We start from the raw sequence: 14,297 nt of genomic DNA on the forward strand, positions 1-14,297 counted from the left end.
CAGATGCTGCAATTTCCAATGGACTGCCTGCTTCTTCAGATCTCTGGCAAATTTACAAACCTTAAGGCATGAAAAATAATGTGTATGTGGTTTGTGGTTTTCTCTTTGCTGCCTAATGTACATCAGGGGTCAAGTCCTGGGGAAAAAAGTGTGGGAACTCCCACCCAAGATCCACTCCCCCACCAAAAAAAAAAAAAAAAAAAGATACGCTCATATGCATATATATATTTCACATAAAATACAGTGACTGCAAATGCGACATGCTACAAGAGATGACCAGACTGCGAATGCGACTACAGGAGATGACCAGACTGCGAATGCGACATAGTACAGGAGATGACTAGACTGCGAATGTGACTACAGGAGATGACCAGACTGCGAATGCGACATAGTACAGGAGATGACCAGACCGGGAATGAGACTACAGGAGATGACCAGACCGCAAATGCGACTACAGGAGATGACCAGACCGCGAATGCGACTACAGGAGATGATCAGACTGCGAATGCGACTACAGGAGATGACCAGAGTGTGAATGCGACTACAGGAGATGACCAGACTGCGAATGCGACTACAGGAGATGATCAGACTGCGAATGCGACTACAGGAGATGATCAGACTGCGAATGCGACTACAGGAGATGACCAGACTGCGAATGCGACTACAGGAGATGACCAGACTGCGAATGCGACTACAGGAGATGACCAGACTGCGAATGCGACTACAGGAGATGACCAGACTGCGAATGCGACTACAGGAGATGATCAGACTGCGAATGCGACTACAGGAGATGATCAGACTGCGAATGCGACTACAGGAGATGACCAGACTGCGAATGCGACTACAGGAGATGACCAGACTGCGAATCCGACTACAGGAGATGACCAGACTGTGAATGCGACATACTACAGGAGATGACCAGACTGCGAATGCGACTACAGGAGATGACCAGACTGTGAATGCGACTACAGGAGATGACCAGACTGTGAATGCGACTACAGGAGATGACTAGACTGTGAATGCGACATACTACAGGAGATGATCAGACTGCGAATGCGACATAGTACGGAAGATGACCAAGTAGCTAGTTTTAAAATTGAAACCTGTCCTCAGCCCCTTTATGGCACCTCCTTTACATTCCTGTCCTCACCCCCTTTGTAGAACCCCCCTTCACATTCCTGCCCTGCCTCCCTTTTATATCACCTCTCCTCATTCCTTTCAGTTTCTGATACTTTCCCCCTCCCTCCTTCATAACAGTGCCCTCTTCCCTGTCTTACCTTACACAGGACACAGCAAATGACATCGGAAGTGCAGCAAAGGGATGGACAGAGGGCGGGACCTGCCCCAGTTAACTGATTGGTTGATAGAATGCAGAGCAGTTCTATTAACCAATCAGTTAACTGAGCCAGCCCCTGCCCTCCGTGCATCACTGTGCTGCTCTTCCGATGTCAGCTCGGTGAAGACAACGCAGCTAGCAGACTGTGCTAGAGCCTCGAGCGGCTCTGGTCCTGCAAAGGGAACGGCGTTCCTGCTGTGAAAAAAGTGCGGGGACGCCGTTCCCACGCGTTCCCGCAGGACTCGAGCCCTGATGTACATACAAGTCTTAAAGGCATTATTCCTTGAGCTTCAGTGTCATAGCCTGGTGGCCTCATATGGATATTCAAAAATAGTTTTACATACAAAAAAAGGAACTAATGGTGTTATCTATCTATCTATCTATCTATCTATCTATCTATCTATCTATCTATTGATCTATCTATCGATCTATCGATCTACCTAACTTCTAAGTGATGTTTTCTGTGCAGTCACTTAAAGTGGTATTAAACCCAAAAACAAAGTTCTTATTTTGGGGCCTTTTTTCCTTTATTTTCACATGTTGATCTGGTCAGTAAGTCTGTTTTTTCAGCTTCCAAGCTGCCTAACAAAAATAGCAGTCAGAGGGTTGAGATAAACCATTTAACACTGACAGTGGTGCTTACAATCAGGGCTGGACTTACCATTGGGCTTGACTGGGCTCAAGCCCATGGGCCCTGCACAATAAGGGGCCCCGTCGAGTGTACTCGGCTCCGCTCCGCTCACAGTCACGCCCAGTCCCGCCCTATGATGGGCATAACACAGGGACTGGGCGTGACTGTGAGCCGAGCTAAGTACACTAGGCTACTCTTGGCTCCGCTCGGGACTGCAAGAGGACCCGAGAGCCGCCGAGATATACAGGACTCTGTATCTCGGCGGCGACATTTTTAAACTTCAAGACTGCAATGACAAGGCTGCAAATGACACTGGACAAGGCTGCAGATGGATGGGTAAGGCTGCAGATGGACACTGATAAGGCTGCATTGATTGGCATTTAAATGTAAGTTTTTTTCCTTAAACTTCCCTCCTAAACTTGGGTTGCGTGTTATACGCCGATAAATACGGTAATGTATAGAAGGTAGGGCCCGAAAGTGACTGAAGCCCTGGGGCCCCCACCACCCTAAATCCCGCCCTGCTTACAATGATCAGCCTTTATTCATTTATGTAAAACCTGTACCCCAAAAGGAAAAAAAAAAAACAGTTGCTTAATAAGTGCTGGAGTTCAGCTTGAATTTGTTAGGCCGGCCATACACAATTCGAACCATTAATGAACAGGCTGAATGTATCAAGTTGATCGATCAATCAACTTGGATACAACCAGCCTGCCAGATTCGCTTCCAATCATCGCAAGCTGCTGCTATAGCTGCTAGCGTCAGTCACTGTCTTCTCCCGGCGGGGTCCAAATTAACACTATTGTAGTCGACTAAAATACAACTAAAACAATTCAGTTTAATAACATACGACTAAAACTAAAATGGCATTTTAGTTATAAGACTAAAATACGACTAAAACTAAAATGGCATTTTAGTCAAAAGACTATGACTAAAACTGAATCGAAAATTAACACTACTCTGCTGCCCATTTCTAAATCAGCAACACAGTTCCATCCAGAGCCTATAATAATAATAGCACATTGAAGTTTAAACATGTATTGCACTGTTGAACTACAAGTAGCATAAAGATAAGTAAGGCATCTACTAAGCTGCTGAAATAGAAAAAAAATAAGAAAAAGGCTTTTCATATATTTTTTTCTTAATATTTAATGTCGGTAATATAGACAGGTAATATGTGCAATTGCATTACAGTTTTTTGTATTTTAAAGTTGCATTTCTGTTTGTCAAAAAGCACTATTTTTGTTTGTTTATGAAACTTGGTTTTATTTATAAAGACGTTACATATCACAATGGCTAAACCTGTGTCTGTAGTGCATGTTAAAAACTTAATACCATAAATAATAACATGTTGTTGTATTTTTACTCCAGAAGTATATAATTAGTTTGGAAATTCTAGAGAAATGTTTAAATAATGCATTACAATTTAACTAAACCCATGAGATTTTAGTTGACTAAAATCTACTGTACATTTTAGTCGACTAAAATATGACTAAAACTAAAACAATTCAGATGACTAAATTACAACTAAAACTAAAATGGCATTTTAGTGAAAAGACTATGGGACTTATTTACTAAAGAAAAATCCACTTTGCGCTGCAAGTGCACTTGAAAGTGCAGTTACTCTAAATCTAAGGCCCCTTTCACACTGGGGCGATGCGGCTGTCGACGGTAAAGCGACGCTTTACCATCATTTTACCGGCCGCTAGCAGGGTGGTTTTAACCCCCGCTAGCGGCCGAAAAGGGGTTAAAACTGCCCGCAAAACGCCGCTGCACCTGCTGTATAGCCGCGCTGTCCCATTGATTTCAATGGGTAGGAGCGGTTTAGGAGCGGTGAATACACAGCTCCTTCACCACTCCAAAGATGCGGCTAGCAGGACTTGTTTCACCGTTCTGCTAGCACACCGCTCCAGTGTAAAAGCCCCTCGGGCTTTCACACTGGAGTGAAAGGGGCCGTTTTTTTTTTCAGGCGCTACACAGGCGCTATTTTTAGCGCTATAGCGCCTGAAAACCGTCCCCAGTGTGAAAGGGGCCTTAGGGGTAGATCTGAAATGAGTGGAAGCTCTGCTGATTTTATCATCCAATCATGTGCAAACTAAAATGCCGTAGACATCGATGCCGCTATTTCTGCAAATATCTCCTGAACGATGCCACTATTTCTGCAAATATCTCCTGAACCTTTTAGGTTTGGGAGATATTTCTTGCAACTACAGTTAAGCCTAGGCTTAACTGTAGGTTATAGTTTTTGTACTGGGTTTACAACCACTTTAACACTACAGCAACATGCAAGCAAGCCCTACTTTTAACACCTGCTGGAGCTTGCCCATCATACAGACTGCTAATAACATTTAGGTGCAGAAACTGAACACTACAGAAGATGACAGGTGATACTGTCAAAGAGCAAACATGACAAAGAGACTGAACACTAGAGAAAAAAGATGACTGATACCATCAGAGCGTAATCATGACAAATAGACAGAACACTACAGAGCAAAGATGATAGATGATATGACCAGAGAGAAACCATGACACATAGGGGTAGTTTACTAAGCCTTGAGTGTGCAAAATCTGGTGGAGCTTCCAGTTTTCTTTTTCTGTGTCAATGCTTAAAGCAGAGCACCAGCCCCCCCCCCCCCATCAAAATAGTTTTTAAATCTAGCTACAGTATTGTTGCTGCTGACTTTTAATATTAGGACACTTACCGGTCCCAGGGTCCTGCAATGTCAGCACGGCATCAGATTTTTCTATCGCCTCTTGGGTGCTGCCGACGCCATTCCTTGTAAGGAAAACTTGCAGCTTCCTTACTTAAACACGCTTAACTTTATGAATGGCCTGGTGGTGGGGAAAAGAAGAGGGGCTCCGAACGTCCAGCGGTGAGGTCTCCTGGAAGTGGGAATGGGTACCTGTCAAAAACAGGTACCCGCTCCCCTCGAAAGGTGGCAAATTTGGCACCGGAGGGGGGAGGAGACAGATAAGCTGAGCTTCCATTTTTGAGTGGAACTCTGCTTTAACTGAACAAGCTGACCTTAGAAGCTGATTGGTTACCATGCATAGTTGCACCAGAGTTCACACTCTCCAGTTTTAGTAAATCAACCCCATAGAATGAATACTACAGAACAAAGATGATAGTTGATACTGTCAGAGAGCAACCATGGTACAGATACTGAACACTATAAAACAAAGATGACAGATGATGCAGCCATGATGCAGAGACTAAATGCTAAAAAGACGACAACTGATATTATCATAAAGCAGCCCTCCAGAACTAAGAAGACAGCTGATACAGTCATAGAGCAACCATAAGTAAACTAGAACTGACCACAACTATCTCCAGGGAAAAGCCACAACTACAGGTAGTGACCATCACATTAACGCAGTTAAAGAACAAGACAAAGAGCAAGCAACACATCAACAGAGGAACAGAATTTGTGTTTCTGTGAAATAAATGTGAAGATTTTTGATGTTTCTGGTTCTCGGCAGCCAAATCCAGTATACCGTCTCACTCCCAGATGATGATCACTTTCTCCACACTTGTGGGTGGATGGTTGTATGCTGCATGAGGAATCTCAGGAGGAAGACTAGTCGAGCTTCATGCCCACATTTCATGCTGTCAGCTGTAGGCAGAATACAGGCAGGCAGCTTTCTTCAAACAGAACTGCAGAGATAGAAAACATACTTCGATTTGTATATGCCTGCCAGTTAGACTTTGCCAGTGATAAACAAACTTTATTTTTCAGCACTGTGACTAGTACATATTTGCATATTTTATACAGTGCCGAGATCCACTTACCTTATCCATCTGTTGCTCTATGGGATTTTTTATATCTACTTACTGAGAGAAATCATTCTAACATTCATTCATGTTGTGTATATTTCTTTGTGTATTTAAAAATGCCACATGCTAGTATTAAAAAAACAACAAAAAACATATATACTGTACGTGGGTCCACATCCTTCAACCTGCAAAACCTTTAATGTACAAAACGGTACATAGGTACATAGGTACATTAGGTACGTAGGTACGTAGGTGATAAAAGAGTTTAAAGTTTGTGTTAAACTATAATTTTTGGTTGCTATAATGATGAATTTCACAGCTCATATCAAAAAAAAACAGCAATGTTCCTAGTATAGACTGTTTATTATAAGCAAGGAATCAACAGCAGAAATGACAAAAGAAATTTAATGTATATTGTGTATGGTGCAGTTTTTGGTTTGTGAATAACAAATATTTTTCTCATGTATCAATGTACCCTAAAGCTAAACTCTAGAAGAAAACCTCTGTTGGCTTTTTATTGCTGTCTGCCCTCAAGTGATGGGAAATAATGAAAAATCTCTCCAGCAAGGAGTTTTTAGTATAGCGGGGAACGTTTAGAACCTCTGCGAAATTTTATTGTTGTCTGTGCTCTCTTTCAGTGACCCCTGTTGCCTTTATAAAAAAAAAAAAAAACGCTGGATGAAAAACGCTGATAATAGCGTTTTTATGCCAGTTTGTTGTAGCATTTTTAGAAGCATTTAGGAGCATTAGCCTTTTATTAGCATTTTTACAGTACATGAAGGAAAACAAAAAAGCTTGAAAAAAAGCTTTTAGGAGCATTTAGCACTTGTTTCTGCTGGGAAAAAGCCCCTAAAAACTCTACAAAAAGACATTTCTTTCTGAAACTAAATGCTGAAGCTTAAAAAATGCTTCTAGCATAAAATAGTGTGTACGGACACATAGGATAACACTATTAGCTTCTAGGAGCTTAAAAAAAATGTTAGTGTGCATGGAGACTTAAAAGGAAATCTCTCCAACTGACTACTGTAAGTTTTAATAAAAAATGTTTTATAGACGAGGGTTTTAAAGGAATTTTTTTTTTAGTTAAAATAAGAAAGAGGTTTATACTTACCTGTTCTGTGCAATGGTATTTCACAGAGTGGCCCCATACCTCCTCTTCTACTGACGCTCTCTTTTACACCTCTCCTGGACGTGCCCCCTAAGCAAGCTATGTGCTATGAGGGCACCTCATTTATGTAAAACCTGTATCCCAAAAAAATAAAAAATCAGTTGCTTAATAAGTGCTGGAGTTCAGCTTGAATTTGTTAGGCCGGCCATACACAGTTCGAATGAGCTGGGCTGTGTGTGTCCTTAGACACACACAGTTTAGCTTGGCCACACCCCCGCTCCCTCCTCACAGGATTTGACTAGCAGCAGCTGGAGCCTATGGCTCCTGCCTGAGTCTCCTGTGAGACCAGGAAGTGAAGAAAAAAGAGCTGCAGCCGGGCACAGTGCTGGAACGAGAGAAGACTTTGAAAGGTGTTTGAGGGCACAACAAGTGGTAAATATTTTTTTAGAACCACTTTAAGTTGTAGGGCATTTAAAGAAGTCTCCCCAGAAAGAATGTGTTTTCTAGAATATGTTAGATGGGTGGATTGGATACTAAGCTAGCATGGTCAACAACATATTGCCCCCCTTCTCCTACCACTGTCCGAGCATGCTGCTCACAAAAAACAAATATGTAGTGAAAGATGAGTCAACACAATGAGTAGTTACAAGTTGCATCCTATGGAGTTACACCTGCGCACAGCACAATCTATGAAGAATGGAGCAACTTTGAAAAATGTTTACCATTTCTACATTTGTCTCTTGGGACAACCCACCTGGTAATAACGGGAAGAGCTGCGATTAAACAATAACAGTGATAAATAATTCTTCCTGTCAGGTAGACCTGTTTATTAAAGTCAATGATTTACCAAGCAGCTCATTTGCTGTTTTTTTTTTTCTTCTGCAGAATCAAGCATGAGAACATCGTTGCCTTGGAAGATATCTATGAGAGTCCCAGTCATTTGTATCTGGTCATGCAGCTGTGAGTAGATATTAATTACAATTTAGAACAGAAAATGTTCTCAATTGATATGCAAGATATATCCCTGCTGATCCTTCAAATTCCTCTCATAATAACTCATATATAGAGGTACTGTTTGATAAATAACCACTGTGCTACTGTCATAGCCTGTAGGTATAATTTGCTGGGTTGCTATGGTAACCACAGCGTTGTATACCTTATTTCATTATTCACGTAATTAACAGGAATACATTTGTAGAGTTATTTATTTTATTTTAAGTTTGTGACTTTTAACCAGTTGAAATGAAACTCGGTCTTCTTGCAAACTCCTGATTGTGCTTCTTAGATTGCAAAAAAATCCTTTGTCGCTGTGTCCTGGGATTTCCTCCTTTTTATCCTTCTTAAGTGGGGACATGGTCTCAGTTTTCTTAATGGATCCAAGCTCTCTACACCGTTCCAGTTGCATACCTCAAACATCTATACAAATAATTTTCTAGTTGCCATCGATCCGTTTGCCTTACTCTTTTTACTTGCGACAGAAACCTTAAAGTGTACTTCAGGTCAAAATAAAAAAAATACATATGATGTACATTTCTGTAATACTTTCACATTTCTCCAGGTTGTATCCCCTTCAAGATTCTGCAAAACAACTGTTGATGTTGCCAGAAATGCACGTGGCTCCTTAGTCCTGTTGTGGGTTGATAACACACGGCATTTTCACAGAGTAATATAAGCAGGGCCTTCTTTAATATTGACTGGACCCTGGGCAAACATTTTCTTGGGCCCCCTCTTCTGTGCATTTTGCTTTCCACCTGCTCTGAGACATACAATAAATAGCAGTTAGACTCAAAATCAGTTTACTGAATCAGATCAGGCAGCGATTGTGATTGGTTGCCAGAGGTTACAGTGTATCATTACCGCTCACTGACTGGCTGCTAGAGGTTACAGCACACATTATGGCTCACTGTTATTTTCTAGCGGTTACAGCACATGACTTCTGCTTGTTGATTGGTTGCTAGAGATTACTGTAAATCAATACTGCTAACTGATTCATTGCTAGAGGTTACTGAGCATCTATACCACTCACTAATTGGTTGTTAGAGGTTACTGCACATTATTAACCACTTAAGAACCGCCGTATTGCCATTATACGTCATCACAATAGCACCGGCAGGCACAAGCACGTAGATGTACGTGCCTGCCTTCCAGCGGGTGGGGGGTCTGATCGGACCCCCTCCCGCTGGATACGGCGGTCCGTTTCCCTCCAGGAGCGATCCGTGATGAGGGGATGGCCGTTGGTTTCTGGCCACCCCCTCTGGATCGCTCCTGGCCAATGACGAGCTTCCTCCCACTGTGTATTGTTTACACAGGAAGGAGGAAGTGATGTCATTCTCCTCGGGGCGGTCTTTTTGACCGGACTACGAGGAGAAGACTAAAAGTAAGTGCACCAAAACACTACACTGACACATAGGTACACATAGGTACACAACCCCCCCCCCCCCTTAGTCACAGTGTCACTGATTGCATTGATCATTTCTTTACTGATCAATGCATTCAGTGTCAGTTGTAACAGTTAAAACTGTCAGGGCAGTTAGTGTTAGGTCCAGGGTAGCCCCCTATCACCCCCCAATAAAGATTTAACCCCCTGATTGCCCCTAGAGTTAACCCTTTCACCCCCTTTTACCAGTGTCACTAAGCAATCATTTTTGGGATCGCTGCATTAGTGTCGCTACTGTGGCTAGGTAGCTAGTTATTTTTTTAGGTTCACCGCCAGGTTTTTATATTGCTAGGTACCCCAATATACTACCCAATAATGGTTTTAACCCCCTGATTGCCCCTAGTTAACCCTTTCACCCCCTTTTGCCAGTGTCACTAAGCGATCATTTTTCTGATCGCTGCATCAGTGTCGCTACTGTCGCTAGGTAGCTAGTTATTTTTTTAGGTTCACCGCCAGGTTTTTATAGCGCTAGGTACCCCGATATACTACCCAATAATGGTTTTAACCCCCTGATTGCCCCTAGTTAACCCTTTCACCCCCTTTTGCCACTGTCACTAAGCGATCATTTTTCTGATCGCTGCATTAGTGTCGCTAGTGTCGCTAGGTAGCTAGTTTTAGTTGTAGGAACTCTGTGCCAGTGGACAGAGCCCATTCACTTTTCTGTGGGAACAAAAAACAATGGTCCTTCAGGCGGTGCATAATAGCTCACATCAGCCTTGTTGAAAACAGAAACCAACAAGTTAGAGGACAGATAGATGATTCACTGCACATCATTCTCACAGTCATCTGCCTGATGACAGCAAACTTAATGAAGATTTTAATTGTTTTCCCACTCCATTCTTAGCATGCCTCTTCTAACGTTATCTGTGTACTACACAGTCTCTATAAGAGAGAATGTTAATGCTTGGAATTATTTGTGTATGACATTTTTAAATATTTTTTTTACTTTTGCACATACATTTTTTCCAAACTTTATGACTGGGTTTTCTTAAATTTCTGCTTAAAAACAAAAACAAACAGTTCATTTGGCTTTGAGTCATTCAGTGTATCAGAGATTCATGCAGGCCATACATGGCCGAATTCCAAATGAGTTTTCTTTCGAAAATCACAAATTTTATAGGTTTTGTGATCCAATGTGCCACCATTGATTTCGAAATTCAACCAACCAAGCCTTCAATTTCACCTCAAGAATTTTCATGGCCAGAAATCTTCTTTTCTTTCCAGGTCACAGCTCATGCACATTTCTTTTTCGATTTTCACGCACGATTCTCACATCATTGATTATTTTGTTTTCAAAAAGTTTCCAACATGCCCTATCACTCAGATTTGATGGCGGCACAAAAAACGACTGTTGCTGTGGCCCACTAATGGGTGAAATTCAATCAAAAATTCTTAGTTACTATTTTCGAAAGAAAATTCTTTCAGAATTTGACACGCGTTTCGTCAGTTTAGGCGACTCGTCAGATTTTGTAATGGATGTGACGTTCCGTCGCCACCATCTTAGTACACCCTGCGCTTGTCCACAGTAAGGATACAGTGAGAAGGTGTCAAGTGGGCATCTTGTTACACCCACCAGAGTCTTGCATTTCACACTTATTTTTAACAGTAAACTCAGCTTATATAATGACATTCAGTATTTTGAAATCTGTCAGACTGTTTTGATGTTGATTTTTCAAAGCAGCAGTGTTCTGTCAGAAGAGCAAACCTGTGAGATCAACAGGCTTGCCTCTGCTTTTAAAATTCAACATCTAAACAGTCAGATGGATTTTTAAATAATGTATTTCACTATATAAACTCCGTTTACTGTTAAAAATAAGTGTGAAATGCAAGACTCCGGTGGGTGTAACAAGATGTCCGCTTGCTGCCTTCTCACTGTATCCTTACTGTGGATGAGTGCGGGGTGTAGCAAGATTGCTGTGACGGAATGTCACTTCCATTACAAAATCTGACTGGTCGCCTAATCTGACGAAACACCAGTTTTATCAAGTGGTCTGCACATCAGGGAAAATTCAATCACCTGCTGTAGGCTAACACAGAGTTCATTTTATACAAACATTAACCACTTGCCGACCAGCGCACGACGATGTACGTCGACAGAATGGCACAGGCAGGCAAATGGGCGTACATGTACGTCCCTTTAAATTTGCCGCCCTGCCATCGGGAGTGCGCCGCCGGCGGCGCGCTCCCGCGCTGGTCGGGACCTCCGTGAGTCCGGTCGCGGGACCCGCGGACTCGATCGCCGCGGGAATCCCCGCGATCGTCTCACGGAGCGGCCGAATGAAGAAATGCCGTTGTAAACAACATTTCTCCATTCTGCCTAGCAACTAGTGACGCTGATCTCTGCTCCATGTGATTGGAGCAGAGATCAGTGTTCACTAAATGAAAGCCCAACCCCCCCACAGTTAGTAACACACCCCTAGAAACACTTAACCCCTACACTGCCACCCACTGGTTAACCCCTTTACTGCCAGTGTCATTTACACAGGAATCACTGCATTTATATAGCAGTGATTATTGTATAAATGACAATGGTCCCAAAAATGTGTCAAAAATGTCCGATGAGTCCCCCACAATGTCGCAGTCACAATAAAAATCGCTGATCGCGGCCATTACTAGTAAAAAAAAAATAATAAAAAATTATTAATAAAAATGCTATAAAACTATCCCTATTTTGTAAACGCTAAAACTTTTGCGCAAACCAATCAATAATCGCTTATTGCGATTTTTTTTACCAAAAATATGTATAAGAATACGTATCGGCCTAAACTGAGGGAAAACAATTTTTTATATATATTTTTGGGGGATATTTATTATAACAAAAAGTAAAAAAATAATGTGTTTTTTTCAAAATTGTCGCTCTATTTTTGTTTATAGCGCAAAAAATAAAAACCGCAGGGGTGATCAAATACCACCAAAAGAAAGCTCTATTTGTGGGAACAAAAGGACATCAATTTTGTTTGGGAGCCACGTCGCACGACCGCGCAATTGTCAGTTAAAGCGACGCAGTGCCGAATCGCAAAAAGTGGTCTGGTATTTGACCAGCAAATTGGTCCGGTCTGAAAGTGGTTAAAGTGACCCTGTCAGAGAGTCAATAATATTTTTAAGGCATTACCTGGAGCAGAGGTGGTCCGTGCATTGTGGGTGCACGGGCACCGCCCCTTGACATCTCCGCCTCCCTCCCTATTCATGTGCCCAGCCCCTTTCAGGACGCCAGACACATGACACATGAAATACTATGGCGGGGATAGGCAGGGGGTGTGTATTTTGAAGCATGTGATTAGAGCCAGAGGTTCTAATAGGCTTATAAATAGGGTGGGCTTGGGGCGCAGAGCACTGCATCCCAATACCACCCTGTTGTATAGCATAGCAAATTAATTTTCAGTATTTTCATAGTAACATTCCTCCCTGCCTATCAGGAGGCAGGTCAGTGAGACCTGTCTCCCAATTGGCCAGAGCATTAGATGCCTAAGGCTTTGGCGCAAGAGGAGACACGGCGGAGGAAGCCTGAAGACCAGCCGAGAGGACACAGGAACTGCAGCCGCCGCTTCCTGCTGAGGAAGAGAGCCCTTGAGGAAGTGAGCCACCACTTCCCACCACGGAGGAGAGCCACCGAGGAGGAGAGCCCCGTCACTCCAGGAGAGGAGTGGTAAGTGCCGCCGGACCAGCCGGGGGGAAGGGGGGTTAGTGAATTGACAGTTGAGCCTTGCTGCATTTAATGGGCAAAAGTGGCTGCATTTGACGGGCACAAGTGGCTGCATTTGATGGGCACAAGTGGCTGCATATGATGGGGCACACGTGGCTGAATATGATGGGGCACACGTGGCTGCGTATGATGGGCACAATTGGCTGCTTATAATGGGCACAGTGGCTGCGTTTGATGGGCACAATGGCTACATTTGATGGGCACAATGGCTGCATTTGATGGGCACAGTGAGGCTGCAATTGGTGGGGGGGGTTCAGGATTTTTCAGTTTGTTTGCGCCCCCCCAAAAATTTTGAGCACCCCACCACTGACCTTCAGCAGGTTTATACATACCTGTCCATTGGCTTGTTTGCTAAAACTTCATCTTGTAGCAGAGCTCCCATTGCTCTGAAATTTGGAAAGTCTAAAGGCAGGGTACTTACCAATTCAATAGAATAATATAGAATAGAATGTTTGAATAAACTTTAAGTCAAGTGACGTCATTAGTGTGTGGCCTTTCTCCTCACATCTGTTTATATGTATTGTTTTTCAGTAATTTTTATCGTTATTTAATAACAAATAGGTTAGTCATGGTCAGTTGCTTAAAGGAAACCTGACAGACATTTTAAATATAAAAAGTACAACACATGCTTCCTATTATATTTACTAGCCAGAAAAGCTTATTTTGCGACCCTCTGACTTCAGGCCCAGTATGAAATTGAGATCAGAGAGGGGCATATTATAGGCTTTCATTCCTAAATGAACCTGTTCCAAAGTTTTGTACCTGGAATTCTCGCCACTAATAGCACTTCCTGTTGCAGGCTGGCAGCACAAAGTCACTTGGCAACAACTCGCAGCAGCATTGTCAGTTTGCTGTGTGAGCTCCTTCTTTTGATTAGTAGCCAACGCCAAAGAAAAGAAGCATGCATTGCAACCTGCTGCTAATTTCAAGGCAGTGGTTCACCATTGTCAGCCTGCAACAGGAATTTCTATTACTGGCCTGATCTCCAGGTATGAAACTTTGCAACCAATTTACAAATCTCTATAAAGTAAGGCATAATGAAAAAATTATATTTTGGATTTATGCATACTTTAAATGCTTAAAATGTTTGTGACGCGGCCAACGCCAAACGTGTAGCAGCTTTTTAAGTCCAGGCTCCCTTTATTGAGTGGTCAGAATCACCCCTTCCAGCAGGTTGGTCGTAGCCTTAGAATCCTGCAAGTGTTTACCAAAAAGTTCCAATATAGAAGGATCAGTAACCCAGGCCATTTACCTATGGGTCATTGTTACACAGTTCAACATTGTAAGGGGCCATTTTTACTTGTGGGGCC

The 14,297-nt window shown here is 42.6% G+C and overlaps 1 protein-coding gene across 1 annotated transcript in view; it reads left to right on the plus strand.

Annotated features, from left to right (window-relative positions):
- The window catches only part of CAMK1D (calcium/calmodulin dependent protein kinase ID), a 384,454-nt gene that overhangs the window by 262,025 nt on the left and 108,132 nt on the right, over nucleotides 1–14,297 (plus strand). Inside the window, exon 3 of the mRNA XM_077469551.1 lies at nucleotides 7,733–7,807. Coding sequence (XP_077325677.1) covers nucleotides 7,733–7,807 — 75 coding nt within the window. The remainder of the gene's footprint in view (nucleotides 1–7,732; nucleotides 7,808–14,297) is intronic.

This window comes from Lithobates pipiens, unplaced genomic scaffold, assembly GCF_037356315.1.
Source record: "Lithobates pipiens isolate NorthernLeopardFrog02 unplaced genomic scaffold, aLitPip1_a1.2 Scaffold_8, whole genome shotgun sequence".
Classification (NCBI taxonomy): Eukaryota; Metazoa; Chordata; class Amphibia; order Anura; family Ranidae; genus Lithobates; species Lithobates pipiens.